General features: G+C 44.7%; 1 protein-coding gene across 9 annotated transcripts in view; it reads left to right on the forward strand.

The window, feature by feature from the left end:
- The window catches only part of LOC122632598 (muscle calcium channel subunit alpha-1), a 46669-nt gene that overhangs the window by 2342 nt on the left and 22579 nt on the right, over window positions 1-21748 (forward strand). For all 9 annotated transcript variants that reach the window (XR_006327899.1, XR_006327897.1, XM_043819605.1 and 6 more), the window contains exons 2-22: window positions 10743-11306; window positions 12005-12110; window positions 13479-13618; window positions 14411-14517; window positions 14652-14804; window positions 15755-15951; window positions 16078-16181; window positions 17160-17323; window positions 17413-17515; window positions 17601-17746; window positions 17904-17977; window positions 18051-18202; window positions 18329-18446; window positions 18541-18633; window positions 18910-19030; window positions 19296-19387; window positions 20345-20511; window positions 20697-20797; window positions 21065-21179; window positions 21266-21395; window positions 21514-21680. Coding sequence is in view for 7 of the 9 variants with exons in the window: in XM_043819605.1 (XP_043675540.1) it covers window positions 10960-11306; window positions 12005-12110; window positions 13479-13618; window positions 14411-14517; window positions 14652-14804; window positions 15755-15951; window positions 16078-16181; window positions 17160-17323; window positions 17413-17515; window positions 17601-17746; window positions 17904-17977; window positions 18051-18202; window positions 18329-18446; window positions 18541-18633; window positions 18910-19030; window positions 19296-19387; window positions 20345-20511; window positions 20697-20797; window positions 21065-21179; window positions 21266-21395; window positions 21514-21680 (2897 nt within the window). In the remaining 2 variants the exon portion in view is untranslated. The remainder of the gene's footprint in view (window positions 1-10742; window positions 11307-12004; window positions 12111-13478; window positions 13619-14410; window positions 14518-14651; window positions 14805-15754; window positions 15952-16077; window positions 16182-17159; window positions 17324-17412; window positions 17516-17600; window positions 17747-17903; window positions 17978-18050; window positions 18203-18328; window positions 18447-18540; window positions 18634-18909; window positions 19031-19295; window positions 19388-20344; window positions 20512-20696; window positions 20798-21064; window positions 21180-21265; window positions 21396-21513; window positions 21681-21748) is intronic.

Consider the following 21748-nt stretch of genomic DNA (forward strand, 5'->3'; position numbering starts at 1 on the left):
CTCGTTCGTACATACGCACGCATACACGATCGTTTGCTCTCTCGCGAACGCACATAGGTCTCTCTCGAAGTGGCAGTTATTAAAATGGCGCGCGTATTTTCCGTCCTGGATAACGCACGACTTCTGGTACTTATATAGTACGTACGTCATTTTACTATACTCGACGCGCAAAACGCGACCCAGTAAACGGTGCAATGCATTCGAGACAAAATTTTAGATGGTGAGAAATAGAGACAGACAGAGAGAGAGAGAGAGAGAGAGAGAGGAAAATGATTATTTATTGCATCGCGGACGTAGGGTGGGGATCGTTTGTGTAAAATGTTTACGTACGTAGATTATTTTGGTAATATTCATTATAAATATATGAAAGCAAACTTGTATTTATCGTTCGGTTAGATTAATTTAGTCGCTTGACAAAGAGTTAATACGAAGATTACATTTGGCGATACGAAGCAAACACCGTTTTTTCCCTTTCTTTTTTTTCTTTTGTTTTCTTTTTCTTTTTTTTTACTTTTTTTATCAGACTCGTATCCTTTTGCATGCGTGAGACGTTAAAGGCGTGCCTTTACCGAAAATTTCATTTTTCGCTACGGATTCTCGACCGAAATTATTGATTCGAGCACGTGCAACGCGATAAAACAGATAACGCGAAGAGCTCGACGGAAACAAGAGATTCGGAGGGTGGGTGGTCGACCTAATTCCGTCCTCGTATGGCCCAAGAAGAGGAATACCGAGGCCCAAACCGGAGTCTGTTTTACTCTTCCGGCAGCTTTACCTTCCCGTTCAACTTTCTTCTCGCTCACGTTCTACGATAAATTTAACGAACGTCTTTTTCTTCCTTCGTTGCTTCTTCCTATTCGTGCGTATGCGAATGTGGATCGCGATAAAATAAATATACGAGAGCTCGTAGAAAAGCCGACGGGTTTCGAAAAAGAAAGAGAGAGAGAGAGAGAGAGAGCGTGTATTGAGAAAAGAACGAATAAAAAAGAGAGAGAGAGAAAAACGTAAAAGATAAACTATGTAGGAGACTGCTTTGCTCCGTATTTCATCGTAAGGCTTTCGACCGCTCCGAAAAGTCGCTTAACGTATTCGTTGGTCCGACAGCTTTGCCAAGAACGAAGGATTTGCGGTACGGAATGCGCGGGATTTACCGGGTAATACGTGCGATGAACTTTAACGAAAGTCCTCTCTCGACGTCGTGAAACGTTGATTCCAACGACGCTCGTTCGCATTACTTTCTATTCTTTTAGAAAGAAAGTGTGACTTTTAATCGAACTTTGCTAAATCATTCGAGTTAGTAACTCCGGCTATAGCTAGTTAATTCCGAGTCGACACTGGCGACTCTCCGCTTCGCAAAAAAACAGCCTATTTCTTTTCCCTTTGCCAGCCGTCGGATCCGCAATAATACAATATTTTCAGGCGTGCTTGGCACACGGCTAGATCCAACGAAAAAACTGCTCGTTTCTCTTTCTCTCGCACATATGCATTATCAGAGCCATCTCTACCTCTTTCATACGTTCAGAGAAACAAAAGCTTAGGTTCGGTCGAGCGTGTTTGCGCGATATTCAGGCTAATGATATTCGATATCGACGAAACTAGTCGTGCGAAGTAAAACGACCGGTGATCGGATAGACTGGAGCAAGACAGAGAGATATATATACATATACACACACGTTGAAAATTGACTTTGATTTGCCTTAAAATGGTATCGTTCTTTCTTATCGTCGTCGAGGTAACCTCGAAGAAACGAAAAGTCGTTCTCACGGCTAGTCGAGCGTCGAGCAAACTCCAAGGAAACTTATTGCCGTGCAAGAAGAGATTTTTATGTCCAAGCGCTCCGTACGACCGACTTCGACTCATCTCCCTCCTCCTTCTGCTCCTCCTCCCCTCCCCCTCCCCCTCCCCCTCCTTCTGCCTCGTGGATGGAAACTTACCGATCAATATCTTTTATCGCACAAAACACGTTGAATTAACGTGCATCCTTGCTCTCTCGGTATAGCTCTTATACACGCGGTATATATTGTATATGTACATATTTATGTATAGATGCAAAACCGGGAGAGCCCACGAGACCCATTATCCATGAAAAATCGCGATATCTTACGCGCGCCTCGTTCCTTTTCGTATATACGCGCCGGCGATCGGAAGGATAGATCGATTCTCTCGACTTTCGTTCGAGGGTATTATAAATAAGCGCACGATTTCGGTGTATTTATAAGTGCGCTCTTTGACATTTCATCCCTCGGGGGTTCGGGCTTCATTTTCGATCTTGCGACGCGGCAGAACGTTGTGTTACGATGGGGTGGTGAGAAACGCATACCTATATCATACGCGTTTATACAAATGTTGCGTTTTCAAATATTCCATGTTATTTTATACCGGTCTCGAGTTATGCGATTATAACGTTTATCGGTCGTTTCGAAAGTACATTTTCGAAAGGTGTCCCGGTTAGAACGCAATCCTAGTTGATGAAATATAAAAATCTCTCCAATTAACCCGATATTCTAAGCGCATAGTTCGTCAAACGATTCGCTCGAAACGCCATACACGATTAAAACGTTTCGTTTCTGTTTCGGCCACGAGCCGTTACGCAGCTCGATAAGCGCACCAAAGTGATTTACGTTTCCGTTAATTTCAACGTCAATCACAACGTCGGCTAAAACCAGGACATATTAGTATCGGCAGGCTAAATCAAGATGCGAGTTTTGCGTACGCGAATCAACGCAACGTACAGTGTTGTACCATATTATCTACCTATCCGATATCCCGTAGATTCCGGTAATTCGCTTAAATACCTTCGATCGTTCGTTTTGCCGAAGATTCGATGAGAAACGATACACGATTTACGCCGTTACAGGCCAACTCTCCCGCCTCTGATAAAAGCGAAATGATGCTGACCTCGAATTCGAGCGAAATAATAGACATGGCGCCAGCGAAGTCTCGTGGCTCTCTTGCAAATAGGATTCATCGGTTGGATCGCTACCGTCGTGACTTTTGAGAAAGACAAAGGCAAATTGCAAGAACCGCTGTTCGCCGACGTTTCTCGAGGCGACACAACGATACCTGTTTCGTTAAATATACGTCCAATCTCTACGTGTAACCTATTGCGCGCGTCTGTTGGGCTTTAAACGAATGTAAACTAAAGAAACAAAAGATATAAAAACAAAAAAAAGAAAGAAAGAAAAGGCAAGAATATAATGGAAAAAGTCGGTACATCGCGAAACAATGCTTCGAGTTTCGAATCGAACTGCGAAAAAAAAAATGGATATGTGGGGCTGCCGCTGGTGGAAAGCTTTCGGGCGGTCGAACCGATACAAGTCGAGACACGCTACACCGAATTCTACATACGCGTTCGAGATAATCGTTTCTCCGAGTCGTTGTCACGTTTTACGATAGGATAGGTCGAGGAGTAAGTCGATACGCGCTTCCGTAACAAAGTGGGTCTTGCGAGCTCAGAGAGGGCGAGGTACTAAAGCTTTTTAAAAGATAATGAAAATTTATCGTTTCTCTCGATGTTAAGAATCGCGTAAAAAGCAGCGGCGAATACGCAACTATTCGTCGGGCTAAAAGGAACGATACTTTTAACCTAGCCAAAAGCCGAGGAAAACGATTTAGGGACGAAAGGAAAACTTCGCGAGAGACGCCGTGCCATTGTTTACGTTTTTCTCTTTCTTTCTTCCTTTTTTCTTCCTTCCGACGATTTTTCTATATAAAAGTTTCTTGAATTAACCGTTCGCTCGGAGTTCCACATCGGCCTTCTCGTAAGTGCATACGTACTTCTTCCATATCCTCTTCCGGGAAAAATATTCATATCTCTATTATTTTCTTTCCTCCGCATAAAAGTACATCACCGTTGTTTCTTTCGAATAGCTTGAATTTATATACAGACGCGTACGCTCGTAAAGAAAATTCTTTGCGCGTAACGAAAAAACGATTCGTTCACGCTGCATTTCGTTTATCCATAAAAGTCTCGTTTTTTCGCATTCTCTCGTATGAAAAAAGGGATAGAAAAAAACGACGAGATCCCCATTATCGAATCGCTCCTTCCAATGTAATTTATTTAATCCCATCTTAACTACGTTCAAATTCGTACTCCCGATTCGTAAGGTCTCTTTCTTTGATCCACTTTCGAGGACTATGCTTCCTTCGAGGAGAAATATCTTTATCTCAAATTGAAAAGATTGATAAATCTTTCAACGTTTGCTACAGAAAATCCTCTTTCCGCCGATGCATTTTCCATGAAAACGAAGCAAGACTTTGGTTCCTTCTTTAGTGAATTATTAGCAGAGGTAGAAAGAAGAAAAATAGAGAAAAAAATGAATTCTAACGGTCTGTCCCATCGCTTTATTGTTTATTAGAATCCGTTCGACGTTAAAGATGTCATCGATTTAACGTCCATATTCCGATCTCAGAATGCCTCGAATACCAATACCGTTCGAGTATCTGCTTTACTGTTTTAACACCAAGGAAATAGCGTTTCCTTTGGTTCCATGACAGCCGGTTTCCGTGAGCCTCTCGAGATTTCATCGCAAAGATATCGATCTACGGTAATCGGAAGACAGGTTCTTTCTCTTCGCTCTCTTTCTCTCTCCCTCTCTGTTTCTCTTTATCTCCATCAGAAGACAAAGATAATCGGGCCGATAATAATTTGCCGTCGTCTCGTTCTACTAAGCGGATTTTCGAAAGTTTCCATTGGACTCTCGCTTTCCGAATATATTGGAAAACTTGTCGAATAAACGCCTCTCCTTTTCGCCGCTACTGCATCATCCTACTGTGTGCGTCGTATTTGTAGAAGAAGAAGAAGAAGAAGAAGAGGGAAAAAATAGAAGAAGGGAAATGGAGAAAAGGCGCCGAACGAATTGACCTTTACGATATCAGCGACATTCGTAGCGGCAGAATGACGAAAGTTGCTTTCTTATCGTTCGAGATACTCGGACGAAAGTAGGTCGACCGCGATGGTTCGAGGGGGTTGACAACCGCCCTTACCAGGGCGGTGTTGTATAAAGGGAGGAAAAGAGAGAGAAGGAGAGGGGGACAGAAAAGATCAGACAATTTTCGCACACATGTCCCACGTGAATTTTTCCAAAGTATAACTACTTGGTAGATTTAAAATGGTTAAACGATTGAGCCAAACGGAATCGTGCTTTTCGTTTGGTCTTTCGAAAAGCTCCGAAGTCGTAGAAGGTAGAAGTCATAGACTGGTTTTTCTACCACAAGCGCTGTGTTATCGTTTCCGAGACGAGGGATAATGGTGGAATAAGGTAGATGAAATAAAGTAGGGGGAGGGATGAAAGGCGAAAAGGTCGAAGAATCATCCTCCATTGATAACGGTGAAAGACGAGAGATTGTCTGAGAGTCACGAGGGAAGAAAAGAAAAGATAGTCGGAGGATTAGCGAGGAAAGAAAGAGATCGGAAAAGGAGACGAAAGGCAGAAACAAACAGAATAGAAGAGAAGGTTAGGGGATGCTCGATGGGGTGACGAAGAGCCGAGCAATGGTACTCGTAACTCGGATAATACGGCTGACATTTTTCGCCAACTTATTCGAATCCCCGTCGGAAGTGGAGGAGAAAAAAACCGGAGACCCTTCTTTACTTTTCATCTATATGTATCTACGATGCATATATATCTACGAATCTACGACATCATCCACGTACTACGCGCCTACTTCGAAGATTTTTCAATCGCATCTCATCGGCCAGCGAATGCGCTTAGTTTTTATGTCGAGTCGAAGTAAGATCCTCCCCGTACGTTTTACAATGTAATATATACTAACCCGTGAGGTAACGATTTATCTTTACGACTTTTGCTTTAATAGTTTCGCGTATCTATTCGTATCGTTTCTCCTTCTATTTGAATTTTTTTACGACTGATATTCTCCGAAAGTGTTTGTTTCACGACACATCCTCGAGAAAGCCTCGCTCCTCCTTCTCTTTCTCCTCGTCTCGTTCAGAGATGAAAAGATATTTACATGCCTCTGTCGTACCCGAGAGAATCGATAATTTCTTTGACTCGCGCTATCGCGTTAAAATCACTCTCGCGACCCAACGTCACGAGGAAACTTTCTCTATCTCTTTCCTGCACGCAGTATTTATGCCAGGCTCCCTCGATCTGGAAAGGGTGTGATCGTTGTCCTTGCTATTGTATCGTCATCGTCGTTTTAACTCCTAAGGTCATCTTCCACTCGTAACGACGAGAGGTACCGACGTGCGCCTTCAAGTGTCTCTTCAACGAGTAAAACGCTCATTCTGCAGTTTTGTAAAGGAGCTTCGGTCCCGATTAGTCCCGTCTTCGTGACCCAGGGTTTGAAATATTTTTACGTTTTTTCTTCACCTCCTTATCCCCCCCCCCTCTCTCTCTCTCTCTGTTCGTGTCATTTCTTCCTCCTCCTTTCTTAGGTACACGTACGCTTGGGTATATTCGATATATCCCTCGCGTTCGCATCGCTTCTCTGTCATTTCCATTGAAAAAGCGCGAGGCGTTGGCGGATAGGTACTCGCTCTCGTTCCCGCTGACAATAAGTGGAACGGATTCAGACACGGTGTGCTTTTCAAACGAGCTCGACGAATCGACATTCGAGCGTACTATTTCGATTTTTTAATTGTAAAGCCGACGAGCTTGCCTTTACGCGTAATCGACACGGAATACGAATTGAAATAACATTTTGTTATCGCATTTGGGATGGCTTTGAATTTTTGCCTGGAAACGAGCAGAAACGAATATTTCACAGTGCAAGCACAAAGGGTTGCGTCTCGCACGGACTTTTATTTACGTCTATGACGTCCGATCGAAAGATCGAGAGCAACGTTATTTCGAAAATATCTCGAGAGCGTGCTCAAAAGAGTTCTTTTCAAATTTTGTCGATATCGAAGAAAACGCGAAACAGCACGCGTTCTTCCGACGAATTCAAACGCCTTTACGATCTTACGATAAATACCTTACAAACGGCGTTTCTTTCCTTCTTTATAAATCATCCTTGGTCGACGGAATCGACGAGTTTCGCGGTGAAGCAAACAGCGGAATCTACGATGCACGAAGTAAATTCGTCCGCGAGTTTGGAAATTTTTTGTTCGATTTTTCTCGCGAGAAAAAGATGTATCGTTGAGCATTAGGGCAAAATAGATTTTTTCGTGCTTCTATTTTTCTCGTCTCCATTTTCTTTTTATACAGTTCTTTTTTTAACCTCCCGTTTTCAAGTCGAAATAAATCAAGATTTTACGTGGATATAAACCGTATTTCGATTTTCAAACAGTTCCACCGTTCGGTTCGAAACTCATCTTCGCAAAGGAGTTTGAGAAGAGACTCTCCAGGTCGAGTGACTGCATATTTCACGAACGATTCCGTGCTTTCTTAGACAAGTTAAGAAGTAACGTCGGAATATTGTATCTGTAGTTACGGCCAAGGAATACGCTATATATCTCGAGGAAAAGTTCCAAAAGGCGGGTTAACGGACGATAAAATTAAAAGTGCCGAGTTTACGCTCGAATAAAGATTCTTTGAAAGAGGCGAAAATGAGAAGAATGGTAAAAGAAGAGATCGAGTATGTCGCGTGTTTCGGTTTTCAAAGATGTCGCATATCTTCGAGTGAACGTACGACGAGACGCGCGAGATGATGTTGCGAGAAGATGGGAAAAGGAGCGTAGCGAAAATAGAAAGTCATATTTAAAACGGTATACGTCCTTGTGTCATTCACGAGAAACGAATAAAAGTGGGAGTCGAAGAATTTCAAGGTTGCTCGGAATTCGATTTTTATCGTCCAACTCCGTTTCGATTTCGGATCGATATCAACGAGATTATCAGGCTCGAAAGACGTAATTAACGGTAAACCGCTCGGTCGATACCAGGAATTCTTGCGCGAACCAATCACAGATGTGACAGGGATTCTGGATAACTGAAATACCAATCGCGTAGTGCTCTTAATCGACGGTTCGATTTCTATTTATTAGCCTTAACGAAGTTAATGGCTCGAAATGGATTATTATCGTTTAGGCCTTGTTTCGTACGTGGCTCGCCGTTATAGGCGATACTCGGTTATCTAGGCGCAGATACGTCGAGTTTGCAAGGGAAACGCTTCGATCGCTTCGAGTGCTCGAAGAACGAGCAGCAGGTAACCGGACCAGGGAGTCCGGCCTTTGCTCGAAAGCAAAGTGCCGAACTAAATATAACTCGTTAGCACCACTCGGCATGTATCTTACAACGGTGGCCGCGTCTTTGTATCTATTCATCGACATCGACGCCGTTGTCAGTCAAGCACGAGACTATCCTTTTGGATTTTTATACCGCGTGTGTGTTGTTTTTTTCCTTTTTCTTTTTCTTTCTCGTCTTTCTTTCTTTTTCCTCTTTCATACTCTTTACGCTCCTCTTGCGATTTTTCCTTTATATCGTTCGGTCCAATTAAAACTTTCCAACTTCGAGAGTCTCGAGAATCTTCCCGACGATCGCCTTTGTAATAAGGGAGAACGATCGTTACGCTCCGCATTTGTATCCTTTAACCGAGCAGGATGATCGTTGTTTGAATAAAAAGTGATTAGGAAATCGACGGGTGGAAGGTCCGAACGTCGTGTCGAACGTTGCGAAAGGCTTTCTCTCTTTCGCACGTACGATGCTCGAGCGAAACGACGAATCTGCGTATATCCGTTTCCTCGTTAAATGCGAACGATCGTTCGCATTCGGACGATCGAAAAGTTTGCATTGCACCGATATCGAGTAAAAATCGAGTACTCCGCGTTACTAGTCAGTGAAATTTCGACAAAAGCGCATGATTCATTAACGAGTCGTGACTCTCATCGCTATCTATAAATTTGTACGGACGCGTACCGGCCGCCACTTTCTATTTTACCATTCTGATTCACAAACATTTTCCGTAAGTGCGTCAGTGAATCGCGGCGATGCTCTACGTAACAACAATTAACGAGTTTGGAAAACGGCCGATTTCGTTGAATAAATAAGCGGACGAGCGCGCGCGCGCAGACGCAAACGGACACGTAGCGGACGCATTGTCGTTGGATGAATTTCGTTCGAGTCCAAGTTCACGCGTCGCGACGCAAGCTCGAACGTACGAAAAGCTTGCTCGCAGGTAGAGCATTCTAGTAGTTCGGGCTCACTAAATATAGCACACGGTACGGTTATAAATCCCAAGCTCCCCGGATTCGGCGAGGCTCCACACGCCGCTCTTGTTGTGCCACATCCTCCTCGAATCGGATGCAAAAGTCTAACCGATGATCGATGCACCTCGCGTCGGTCCAACGGCCATGAAAAATAGTCTTCACGGACGCTAATGCTTTTTTCCTGATCGTCGACTCGTAATCCTTATCGACGCGACGCGTTGAAAAACGTTGGAGAAGCGAAAATTCATTTTTCACGATTATTCTTAACGAAGCCACCTTTTACATAATTCCCCGATAAAATGTCCGCATAGTCATTCGGCGAATCGAAGAAACAAAGCAGCGAGGAAGAGCGGCGGGAAGGCAAGGGGGAGAAAGGGATCGGGGTAGATCGGGTCCGGGTAAGCTGGCACGAAAGAGACGCGCGCTATTGTTCTTTGAAAATAGAGCCAGCGAGGCTAACCTTACTCGTCAAAGAAACGCGCCCTTTCCTTGTTAAATAAATTTCTATCGGGTGAACGCAGCGCTCTATCCGCCTGTGCGAGAGAAAGAAATGAAAAAGATCGCGGAGAGCTTGACCCAGACCTACGCAACGAGATATTCTACTCGAAAGGATCAAATCAACCGTACGATTTTCCGCTCGGCATCATTTCCAGGCTGGGCACACGTAACGACAACGTTCACGAGTTTTCTATCGAAGCTCACGCAACTTTTTAGTTTCAATATTCCTACGACGCTCGATCGTCGTCGATTCGAACGACTGGTTTATATTTATCCTCCAAGAGTAGAGATTATTCTTCTACGACGGATATGGAGGTGCAACGATCAAAAGGTCATCCGCGTCTCGATTAATACCAGGAGTCACGTGGAGCTACGAGAAAGGCCGTAGCCGTTAGATTGCCTTGTACTCGCCGCGGCTACGTTTGCTCGCTCAATTCGCGCTCTTGCAGGTCTCAAAGGGGTAATTGCGTCGTTTGACCCTTTAGCGGCCTCGATATTTCCCTTATTTTTTTTTCCCTTTCCCTCGTATCACTCCTCTCGAGCGATAGGAGACCTACCGCAAATCCAATGCAATTTCCAACCCGACGAAACCTAAACGCGTACGTCCCGTTTTTCGCCTTCGGCTGGAGATCGTTTTTTCTCGATCGTAATATCCGCCGGAAATTACATTCTTGGGTCTTTGAAAATGCTCCGAGAAAATTTGTCCTTGTACAGGGCTATAAAACAAAGTTTCTTCGCGAGATCCGCGCACGTACACGGAATACAGGAGCGAATCGGTCGATTCGAAATACTTTATTCGCGTCGTGCACGATTTCTTGGCACGTGTTGAATTTCCGTCTCGTAGAGTCCTCTCTTAACAAGTTCCACTCGCTTCAAGCAGGTAGGACACACGGAGCGTGTTGTGTGACCTGTTGATTGGATCGAATTAGAGTGGTACGCGAGGGACCACTTTGCATGAATATGTATACTATAAGAAAGATAAGGTGCGGTGGTTTCGAGTGGACTCGAGACCTACATACCTTTCTTTCTCCGCGACTGTTTGGAAGCGTTAATAATAAATACCATCTGTCTCTCTCTCTCTCTCCCCCCCCCCACCCTCTTTCTGGAAAAGAAGGAAAAAAGGAAAAGTATGTTACAGGTCAGGGAGGAAGGTTCGTAGGAGCCCAGTGCCGTAGCATGCCGGCGTGCTGGGTGAGCCGTTGGTGCGCCATTGAGTCCGCCGTGGTGGTGAGACGGTATCTCGAGGAGGGTACTCGAAGCAGTAGCAGCAGGAGCAGGAGGAGGAGGAGAAGGAGAAGAAGAAGAAGGAGCGATCTCGGCTGGAGAAGCAGCACGGAGCTCGACACCACCGACCGATGAGCGCGGGGGGGGATGGGGGCTCGGCGTTGGCTCCGTCAGGGCTGCCGGGCTCCCAGCCGATGGCCGCGACCCCCTCGACCGCGACCCCCCCCGTCACCGGGCAGCACCAGCAGATCGGACTGTCGGCCGTCGTCGATCCTCATCATGCTCGTTCCCAGACGGGCCTTGCCGGTCCCACCGGTGCTTCTACCGGCGCTCCGGCCGGTGCTGCTCCCAAGGCCGCGACCAAGAGGCCCGCCCGCCGTGCTGGCAAACCGCCACCCGACAGGCCTATCAGGGCTCTCTTTTGTCTGCCCCTCAAAAATCCCATAAGGAAGCTCTGCATCGGCGTCGTCGAATGGAAGTATCCTTTGATTTTACTGTCGCTCCGGTCGGTCCATTTCCCGAAAGGTTTCGACCTTTTTAAATTAAGCGAAGACCGATTACGATCGTTTTCCTTCGAGATTTTGCCACGTCCCACTCTCCCGTTGCGAAACAGTGGCAATCTTCCGGTGTAGTACCCATCGCTCTTAATAACCGGTTGAGTGGATCTTCGTTGTTACCTTGCGGAACGAACGATACGGCACGAGACTCTCGTGCTCGACGAAAAGAATTCTTGCGACGATCGTACGACGATTAAAAGACATCGAGAACGCGCATTACGCGGGGCAGCAATGAGTCCAATGGCGGCGCGTGGGTGCGAAACGGAACGACCATGAATTTCGTTCGAAAGGGACTGCTGCGAGCCACGGAGATAGCCACCTATAGTGGAAAATGCCTGACCGCATTTCCACGATGCACCGTCTGCATTTATGAGAACGTTTTTAAGATATTCCCTCGCGTCTCGGTATACATGTACGCAAGATAGAATTTTCCTTGGCGACGCGACGCGAAGAAAGAATGGAAAAAATAAGCTAGCGAAATTCTCCGCTCTCTAGGACGGCCAATAAAAGAATTCCTTCGTTTCTGAGCCTCTCGCGGGAAGGCTGTACGTAACGGGGAGAAAATCTTCATTAAGATAAGTGACCGTCGTTTTCCTTAATCAGAATCTTTTACTCGCAGACCCTTCGAATGGCTCATCTTGATGACGATATTTGCAAATTGCATCGCCTTGGCCTTCTACACGCCGTATCCGTTCGGTGATTCTAATCAGACCAACCAGTATTTGGTAAGTACTCGTCGTAAAGTCGATTAGGTACCTACTCCTTCAACGGATCCTTTACGATCGCGATAAAGGTCGTCCGGGAGAAACGAGATACGGGTCTGCGAAGAGCGGAGAGAGGATAAGAAAAGGAGACGCAAAAAAAAACATAAAATAGAAAAAATAAAGGAGAAAAAGAAAACCAAAAAGGAAAAACGAAACCAAAAACAAAGAAATCGAGATCTATGATTACTACGACGACGACGACGACGACGACGACGACGACGACGACGACGACGATAGTTCCGTTCGTCGAACCGTTCCAACGTGGCGCGTTATCGATTACAAGAGGGCAGGGTTCGTGGCACGAAAGTCGCTCGAGCTGAAAGTTCAATAATTGTTCAATCTTGTCGGCATCGGCGTGCATCCTACCGCACCGTAATTGGAAAGCACAATACGCGTCTACGGCGATACGTCGGGGCGACGACAAAAGATAAAAACAATATTTCTTATCTTCCTTCCCGTGGGATACGTCGAAAAGGCGGATTATCGTTCGGCGTTTAGCGTTCGACGCGAGAGGCTAAGGGAACCTTAAAAAAAAAAAAAAAAAAAAAAAAAAACAACAAAAAGAAACAAAAAAGAAAAAAAGAAATTACGCGAGACGTCGGTCGCGTCGCGTAATTGCTCGAACGACGGTCGACGAGCCACCGCTCGACGTTTCAGAGCAAATCCTCTTCCAACGTAATAGACGCGGGTCTACCGCGTCCCTTGTATCTCGCATATCCATCTGGATGGATACATATGTATGTACACCTCGCGTACATACCTCGTAAGACGTGTATTGTGCGCGAGCTGTCAGAGACGGCTGTGCATTCTGCCTTTTAAGAATGCAATTTTCCCTTCTTTCGCTTCAGATACCTGTTACTCTTAATTAGCTCGGCTCACCGACTAAAATAAGTCCTTCTTTTTTACGGCCGGCTATAAAGGCGCGTATCTATGCGAAAGATTAAAAATATCACACGTGCTGTTATATACCTATTAATGGGCAGGAACGTTTGAAAACGCGATTAACGGTTAAGAACGCTTCCTTCCCATCGAAAAATCGATAGCCTTTTATATCCTTGGGGTAATACGACAAAGCTTGATACTTGGAACGCGTAGGCTGTTACGGATGTTTACACCCTCGCAAGTAACGTGACGTGTTCCTGATATCAATACGTCACACGCGATTCGTACGTACGATAAAATGGAAAATCGATTTTGCTAACGACTCGTCCTCTTCCGTTACGAGATTAAAATCGATCTGGATTATCGACGTTTTCTCGATAAATAAAAAAAAAAAAAAAAAAAAAAAAAAAATTTTTTAAGAGCGAACGAGATATATTTGAATTTCAGGAAAAGATAGAATATGTATTTCTCGTCATTTTTACGGCCGAGTGCATAATGAAGATCATAGCCTACGGATTCGTCGCCCATCCGGGCGCTTATCTACGAAACGGCTGGAACGTGCTGGACTTTACGATAGTCGTAATAGGGTGAGTTTTTATATCGTACCTCTTTGAATACAAGCTTTAAAATTTCCATCGTCGCGCAATAACGAACGTTCGACATTGACCATAATTATTGCAAATAATCCGGATAGCTTCGTTGTCGACCGGTCGGTCAACGTTTATACGGATTCGAATTGGACAAAATGAAATAGCGTCTATTATCGATTCTAATCTAATTGGTCAACCATGATAACGATCGATAGGTTGCGCACGACGGTGTGTGCTTTATGCGCGGGGCCGACTCGAAAAGATACGTAAAAATAGACATAGCTTTGTTCGCTAGGCGCTTAGAACCGTACGATACGACGTTCTCTAACGATTCGAAGCGTCTTTGCGTTTCGCGCTCTAATCAATTGGATCGATCGGTTTGCTTTTGCGAAAGGGATTGTCGAATCGGACCGATTCGCGATACGCGCTCGATCGAAGGTTTGCGATCGGAAAACTGGTGCGGTGGAGCTTCTCGAGGACGAATTGCAGTCATCTCGGAGGGAACGATGGTACGGGGGAAAAGTTTTCATGACGTCGTAAAAGATGAAATCTAAGAGGCTCGTGACGATAAAAATATCCTTGCGAACGCGTTGACGTCGTAGAAAGCGTTTATATTCGATTTTACAAATCGTCAAGTTCCAAGATCACCGTGATTCTCCGTGTATCGGTATCGACCTGTTTCGTCTTAATAACTCCGTACGAGGAAACACGCGTAGCATTTCGATCGATAAGGTAATCTTTTACGACGTCGTCAAATTGTAAACTTTCTCGATGTTTTATTGTTCGTAGAATGATGAGCACGGTATTGGCGATGCTTATGAAAGAAGGATTCGACGTTAAGGCGTTGAGGGCTTTCCGAGTATTACGACCTCTCAGGCTGGTTTCCGGTGTACCAAGTAAGAATGCATCTCGAGAGCTCGTCGAAAGCGTTGGCGAATACGCCTGCATGCATGCATACCTACGCATATCACTTGTATTAAATTGAAAGCGATCAAAGCGCGTCACGTTTAATGTCCTTCGATATCAACAGGTCTTCAGGTGGTCCTAAACTCCATTTTAAGAGCGATGATACCGCTTTTGCACATTGCCTTGTTGGTTCTCTTCGTCATCATCATCTACGCTATCATCGGCCTCGAGCTCTTTTCCGGGAAGATGCACAAGACGTGTAGACACAACGTAACTGGTAATGACTTTGGTATCTTTGAATAGCGAGGAAATAGGATTGGACGAGCGAAAGAAAGAAAAAGGGGAAAAAAGGAGAAAAAAGAACGAAAAAAAAAGAAAAAAGAAGGAAAAAAGACTGCCGCGAGAGTTACCTATGTACGTTCGCTCGGTAAGCTCGACCGAATATCTTTTTTCGCCAACGGAGAGACGGAAATGGAATTATGCAAGCGCGCCAGTGTAAAAAACTTTTGGAGAAACTCTCACGAACGTTCGATGAAACAAATGGAAAAAAGATAGTTTGGCGAGGAAATCGAGGAAATTCTCGTTTTAACCTCGAAACACAGTTTTCGAAGCGACACTATTTTAGATATGATTCAGCCAGTCGCCGTCTAATTATTCTTAGCGATAGATCCGTGGCTCGTGCTTACGAGCTAACACGCGTCAGATCTTTTCTTCTCGGTAAACGGTTGCTTTATGAGAAAGCCATATGCGTGCGACAGATCCGTCGCTGACGATATATTTCTACGTGGAATATTTCAAGAAGGCGTTACATAGAAAGAGTCGTGGATATCGGAGATGAAACGGGAAGCTGTTGTTTTCTGCGTTCTTGCCAAATCATTTTATCGCGAGTTCGTGCTCGTACTGGAGGGAACGACGATCGATCGTCTAGCTAATGGTCGAAAGGAGAGATAGATAGATGGATGGATGGATGGATGGATGGATAGAGATAAAAACATCCAACGCATTCACATTTTTACTATGATTTTCAGCGAGTACTTTTGCGCAGGAAGGGGAGAAGAAAAAAATTCGCCATATTCGATTGCTCGAACGATAGATCTATTTTTGATATATAACGTCGATCGAAAATAACGCTAAAACAGCATAGAAACTTTAGCAATTTTACGCGCGGCCATCTCTTTATCGAGAAAATTGTCTAACGGATTCGGAAATTCCTTTTTTACTTCGTAGACGAACTAATGAGCGATCCAGTTCCCTGTGGTCCTATGGGTTTTCAGTGTAGTACCCTTGGACCCGATTTCTACTGCAGCAATCAATTTTGGGAAGGTCCGAACGATGGCATCACAAACTTCGATAATTTTGGTTTGGCCATGCTCACGGTCTTTCAATGCATCACTCTCGAGGGCTGGACCGAAGTACTTTACAACGTAAGTTTTTAACGGGTATTGCAACGTTCTCACGAAGGAGAGTGCCATTCGTTCTCTCTCTATTTATCTATCCATCTGTCTCCTCCCCCTCCCCCTCTCTTTCTCTTTTCTCGTCTTTTTTCGCAGATAGAAGATGCGATGGGAAGTTCTTGGCAATGGATTTATTTTATTTCCATGGTTATACTCGGAGCCTTCTTCGTGATGAATCTAATTCTCGGTGTGTTGTCCGGGTAAGTGCCGCACGAAAGAATTTCGATTCGCGCGATGAAATCGAATCGTTGCTTTCCTTCAAAAGTAGATAGGACTTTGTAAATAATGGGAAGGAAATTAAGCCGATTGTATTTTTACGCGCGGTCGTAGGTTGAATTTCAAATCTACGTCGGAGTATTTAATACTTTTCAAAGTGCCACTCGTCGTCTACCATTGTTTACGAAACCGTACAACCTAGTATCGACGAACTTTTACCGCGTTGTCTTCTCCGTTCTTTTCCTTTTCTCTTTTTTTCCTTTCCGCTTCATAATTCTCAATGCGTAGAACAGAATACCGTGTATTCCGCGTTTTCTCGTTGAATCCGATATCGGGTTTCGTGTTTTTACGTTCGTAGAAGATATTAAGCGAGTGCTTGGCAGTGAAATTATTTAATTAGCAATAGGTCGATTCGATGGTAGATATCCGTACGCACGTAACGTCGAAATACGATGCTACGTTGAATGCATTAAACGAGTTTGATCCTCTTTTGTGTATCATAGGCTGCGTAGGTATCTCTTAAGTACGCGCTCGTCGGTATCCGTCCTGAGGGAGTTTTGTAATCCTCGACTGGGGATGAGATATAAATATCTCTTTCTTTAGGTACCGACACACTTCGTTGCATATCGGCAAAGCAAACGAGCCGATCGATGCGTGAAAACGATATCGACGATAGGCGTTTATTTTCCCTCCCTTTTTACGTTTTACCCCGTCGCTCGAGTCCGGATATATGCGAGAACGAGTTTTTCTTACAAATTCATCGTATCCTCCGATTCCGATGATAATTCGAGAATGATCCAGGAACTTTGTCAGATCTCTTTTCGATAATACTTCAAGAGCAAGAGCGTGCTCGCGCGTTCGCTCAACGTCGTTCGCGTTTCGTTTGTACGGATGGCCCAATTACCTTCCTTTCGAATCCCTCTAATCACGGCGCAATCCGTATGCATTTACCTCGGATACAGCGAGTTCTCGAAGGAAAGAGAAAAGGCGAAGGCTCGGGGTGACTTTCACAAGCTCAGGGAGAAACAGCAAATCGAGGACGACCTCAGAGGGTATCTCGATTGGATAACGCAAGCCGAGGACATCGAGCCGGAAGCCGACGAGCCCAAAACGCAAGATGGAAAGTGTGAGTGGGGTTCACGTTTCCCAAAAGTTACGCGATTACCTCGTGCATTCTTTCTTCGTCGAATCATCCGCAAGACTTATGTTTTCCAGCGAAACAACAAAACGAAATGGAGAGCACGGATCAATTGGAGGGCGACGAGGAAGGGGTCCAACAGGAACCTGTTTGGAAGAGAAAGAAGCGAGATTTAGATAGGTACGACTTCGATAGGTTTTCATCTACCGCGTGTTTCTTCAAATTTCGCGCAACGAGAAAGAAAACGTCCTTGATGAATTTGCAGGGTGAATCGACGATTGCGACGAGCCTGTAGAAAAGCCGTGAAGTCGCAGGCCTTTTATTGGCTCATCATAGTGCTCGTTTTTTTAAACACCGTAGTTCTCGCGACCGAGCATTACAATCAACCGCATTGGTTGGACGATTTTCAAGGTAAAACCGAACGCGCGAGGAGAGTCCTCGCTTAAAAAAATACTCTCTCTCTCTCTCTCTCTCTCTCTCTATCTCTATCTCTATCTCCATCTTCCTCTCTCTCTCCCGCCCTTTCTTTTTCTCTCTGTTTTTTTTTTGCTGTGTTTCTCAATTACAGAGATCACCAACATGTTTTTCATCGCTCTCTTCTCCATGGAGATGATACTGAAGATGTACAGTTTAGGATTTCAGGTAAAATATCCCTTGAGCCAGCGCGAAATGACTCGTCTTTTTCATATTTATATCTTGCACGCGCTTCTCCTAGGGTTACTTCGTCTCTTTGTTCAATCGTTTCGATTGTTTCGTCGTGATCGGCTCGATAACCGAGATGATCCTTACGAACACGAACGTAATGCCGCCTCTCGGAGTTTCCGTGCTCCGTTGCGTCAGACTATTGAGAGTATTCAAGGTAACAAAGTAAGTACCGTTTGGAACGTCTGATCATTTCGTTGTCACCCTCCTACTCCATTCTCCAAAGTCGAATTATTTAAATCGGTCATTCGCGTCGGGAAATCAAAGGGATCAAATTGAATTCTTTTGTAGATATTGGAGATCGCTCTCCAACTTGGTGGCTTCTTTGTTGAATTCGATTCAATCGATCGCCTCTCTCTTGCTTCTGCTCTTCCTTTTCATCGTAATTTTCGCACTCTTAGGAATGCAGGTACGTTTCTAATCTTCGCCCTCTCTCTCTCTCTCTCTCTCTCTCTCTCTCTCTCTCCTTTTCCATTTTTCTTAAATCAATGATCTCTTTACAGGTTTTCGGTGGAAAGTTTAATTTCGCCGATCTGCAGGACAAACCACGGCACAATTTCGATAGTTTTTGGCAGAGCTTACTCACCGTCTTTCAGGTAAGAGAAAAATACGTCGTATGTCGCGAGAGAAAAGAGATAACGTCACCGGAACGTAACTGTTCTTACGCACGAGTACGATTTTAATCGAAACTAATTGTAAGTGGAAGGTTTAAGAGTCACGCACGGCCAGTCCCCTTTTCCATAACTACTAGCCTGTCTCTTCCGTTCTTCCATTACGACTTGACGGGACGATTCCTGGAACGAAACTAATACTCGTTCTCATTATCTTCGTTAGCGGAAGGTTATCACCTTTTCTGGTTCCTTCATTTTCAGATATTAACCGGTGAGGACTGGAATGCGGTAATGTACGTTGGAATTCGAGCTTACGGGGGCGTTTCTAGTCCCGGCGTTATAGCCTGCACTTACTTCATCGTTCTCTTCATATGCGGTAACTGTATCCTTTTTTCTCGCTCGTGGCTATCTCTCCGTGCTATTATTTTTACGACGTCCAACGAGCAAATGGACGGACGGACGGACAGACGGGCAGGCAGAGAGAGAGAGAGAGAGAGAGAGAGAGGATTTAAACAACGCGTCCCGTCAAGACGATTTTAATATCAAGCGAATCTCCTGCCACTCGAAACGATTATTCTTTCCGACAGTGAGATTCTTTATACGCGGGATAACAGCGCGTTAAATCCTTAACGAACGAAGCAACGCAGATATCCTCCTGAACGTCTTCTTGGCCATCGCGGTGGACAATCTCGCGGACGCGGAATCGTTAACGGCCATTGAGAAGGAGGCCGAAGAGGAGGTAAGCGTAATTTCGAAATGAATCTATTTTAATCTGGAGAAAAGACATCGTTTTTGTTGTCGTTGTTGTTGTTACTATTATTATTATTATTGGATGCAACATCCGTTGCGAGGAAGCCGTTCGCGTATCGACGATACTACGAGACGTGAAACGTTCGTGTGTCAGCGCTGGCGATAATGTGTTCTGGCAGTGCATAGAAAAAAAGTGGAGCGGCAACTGATCGCTTTTATAGCCATTTATGAAGCTCTAACACACTTGCTAGTATCTCGCGTCGATGATGTTCGAAGCCGCTTGAGCGGACTTTTAACGCTCGCTATGAATCTTTTGCATCCACCGTATTCGACGTTAGCTCGGAACTTTACGTGCACGCGCCCCGTGCTTTTTCCCCGCACACAAGTGCACGCACCGCTCTCGTCAGCTCGTATCGTCCCGTGATGCTATATATAGACAGTCGAGTGCGCTTAAGCCTTACGCGATTACGACGAAGATTAATCGAAACCGTTTCTGATTTATAACAATGACTTTTTAAACGTTTCCGAAAAATTTGAAAAATTTCCACGCCGAACGCCGATCCCATTAAAATGTTAAATTTCGTTGGACGTAACGGCACGAAATAATTACGTCCACGCGAGGGAAAGTAAAATTTATTTAAAGACTGCTATATAAGCTTTTGACAAAGAGCCATACGTACGGGTAAATAATTTACCACGAGACGATCTTTTACCGTCGACTAACGAACGTACGAAGAGAAAAGCCCTTGATCTACTTACGTTATTGAAACGACGCTTTTCATTTACGACATAATCTCTTTCCTCGTTAAAGAGAAAAAAAAGAAAACTTAAATATCGACTCGCGAGCAATCAAGCGATCGAGAAACGTTTTGAGATATAACGAGACGAAAGACGAGAACGATGCGACGAAAGGTCTAGAGGAGAAAAAGATAATTCGTTTCGATAGGCCGAGAAGAACAAATCTCACAGTGGATCGCCAGCGAGAGACGAGATCAGCGGCGAAGCTGGAGATGGCGGAGAGACCGGTGGCGAGGACGAGGGTGGTGCTACAGATATGGAGCACGATCCTAATGAGACAATGGAGGATTACGAGGTTGCTTTGGACACTGAAACGTAAGCCCCGTGTAATAATACTAGTTAGATAGTTTCCTACCGTGTGTTATCGCGACACGTTGTCGCGACGAAACTTCACACGCTCCTCTCAATTTCGCCATTTGATTTACGTACGCCCTTCGCTCGATCCTTCCTTGTAATTTCAATCACGCGATCCATCATATATCGCATATGAACGATTTTAGATCGGAGAAGAGCGAGGACGGGAACACGCACAAAGTTCGTTTAAATATCGAATCGGACGAGGAAGCGGAGGAGGAAGAGGCCGAGCAGAACGAGATACATGGTAAATTGATTGCGCGAATTGTTATTTCTTTTTTCTTTTTGCGTATGTTCAACCAAAATCGTTTATCTTTCGTACCGGACATCGAATCGTTCCACCGCCCGCCCTTATATACCTTACGCTTTCAAACAGCGCTCGGATCGAAAGGTCTCTAATATTTCACGTTGACTCGTCACGTTAGAGGAATGACCAAAATACTCCTAAATAACGGAGTACCGGTGAAACGATTCTTTGTAACTTGAAATTTTTCAACGTTTATCTTGTCGTCAGACGAGGGGCAAGAAGTATCGGCCAGGCCACGAAGAATGTCCGAGTACAACACGGCCACGAAAAAGCAACCGATCCCGCCGGGTACCTCCTTCTTTATTTTTTCTCAAAACAACAGGTAAACGCAAAAAAGTTCATTTCTTAAATCGATCGAATAACTTGTCTTCGAGTAACTCCACGTAACGCGATACTTTGAATTTCCAGATTTCGAGTATTTTGTCATTGGCTTTGTAACCACAGTTACTTCGGTAATGTGATCTTAGCCTGCATCATGATATCCTCGGCCATGTTGGCCGCCGAGGATCCGTTAAGCGCTACTTCGTACAGAAATCAGGTAGAAAAGCTTCGCGATTAATCGCTCGTTTGCGAAGCGATCTTTTTTGGAAATGTTCAAAGAGGAGGAGACGAAACGTAAACGTGTGTCATTCGTAAGCTCTTTTCGTATCTTTCAGATCCTGAATTACTTCGATTATTTCTTTACTAGCGTTTTCACGATCGAGATCTGCCTGAAGATGATATCGTACGGATTCGTTATTCACGACGGTGCTTTCTGCCGATCGGCCTTCAATCTACTCGACCTTCTCGTCGTCTGCGTGTCCCTCGTTTCTACATTCTGGAGGTAAATAAGACGCTAGACGATTTTATAGCGTTCGCTATTCGCTACAATCCATCTTCGGGCTTAACTCC

The sequence above is a fragment of the Vespula pensylvanica genome, chromosome 10 (genome assembly GCF_014466175.1).
Source record: "Vespula pensylvanica isolate Volc-1 chromosome 10, ASM1446617v1, whole genome shotgun sequence".
NCBI classification, from domain to species: Eukaryota; Metazoa; Arthropoda; class Insecta; order Hymenoptera; family Vespidae; genus Vespula; species Vespula pensylvanica.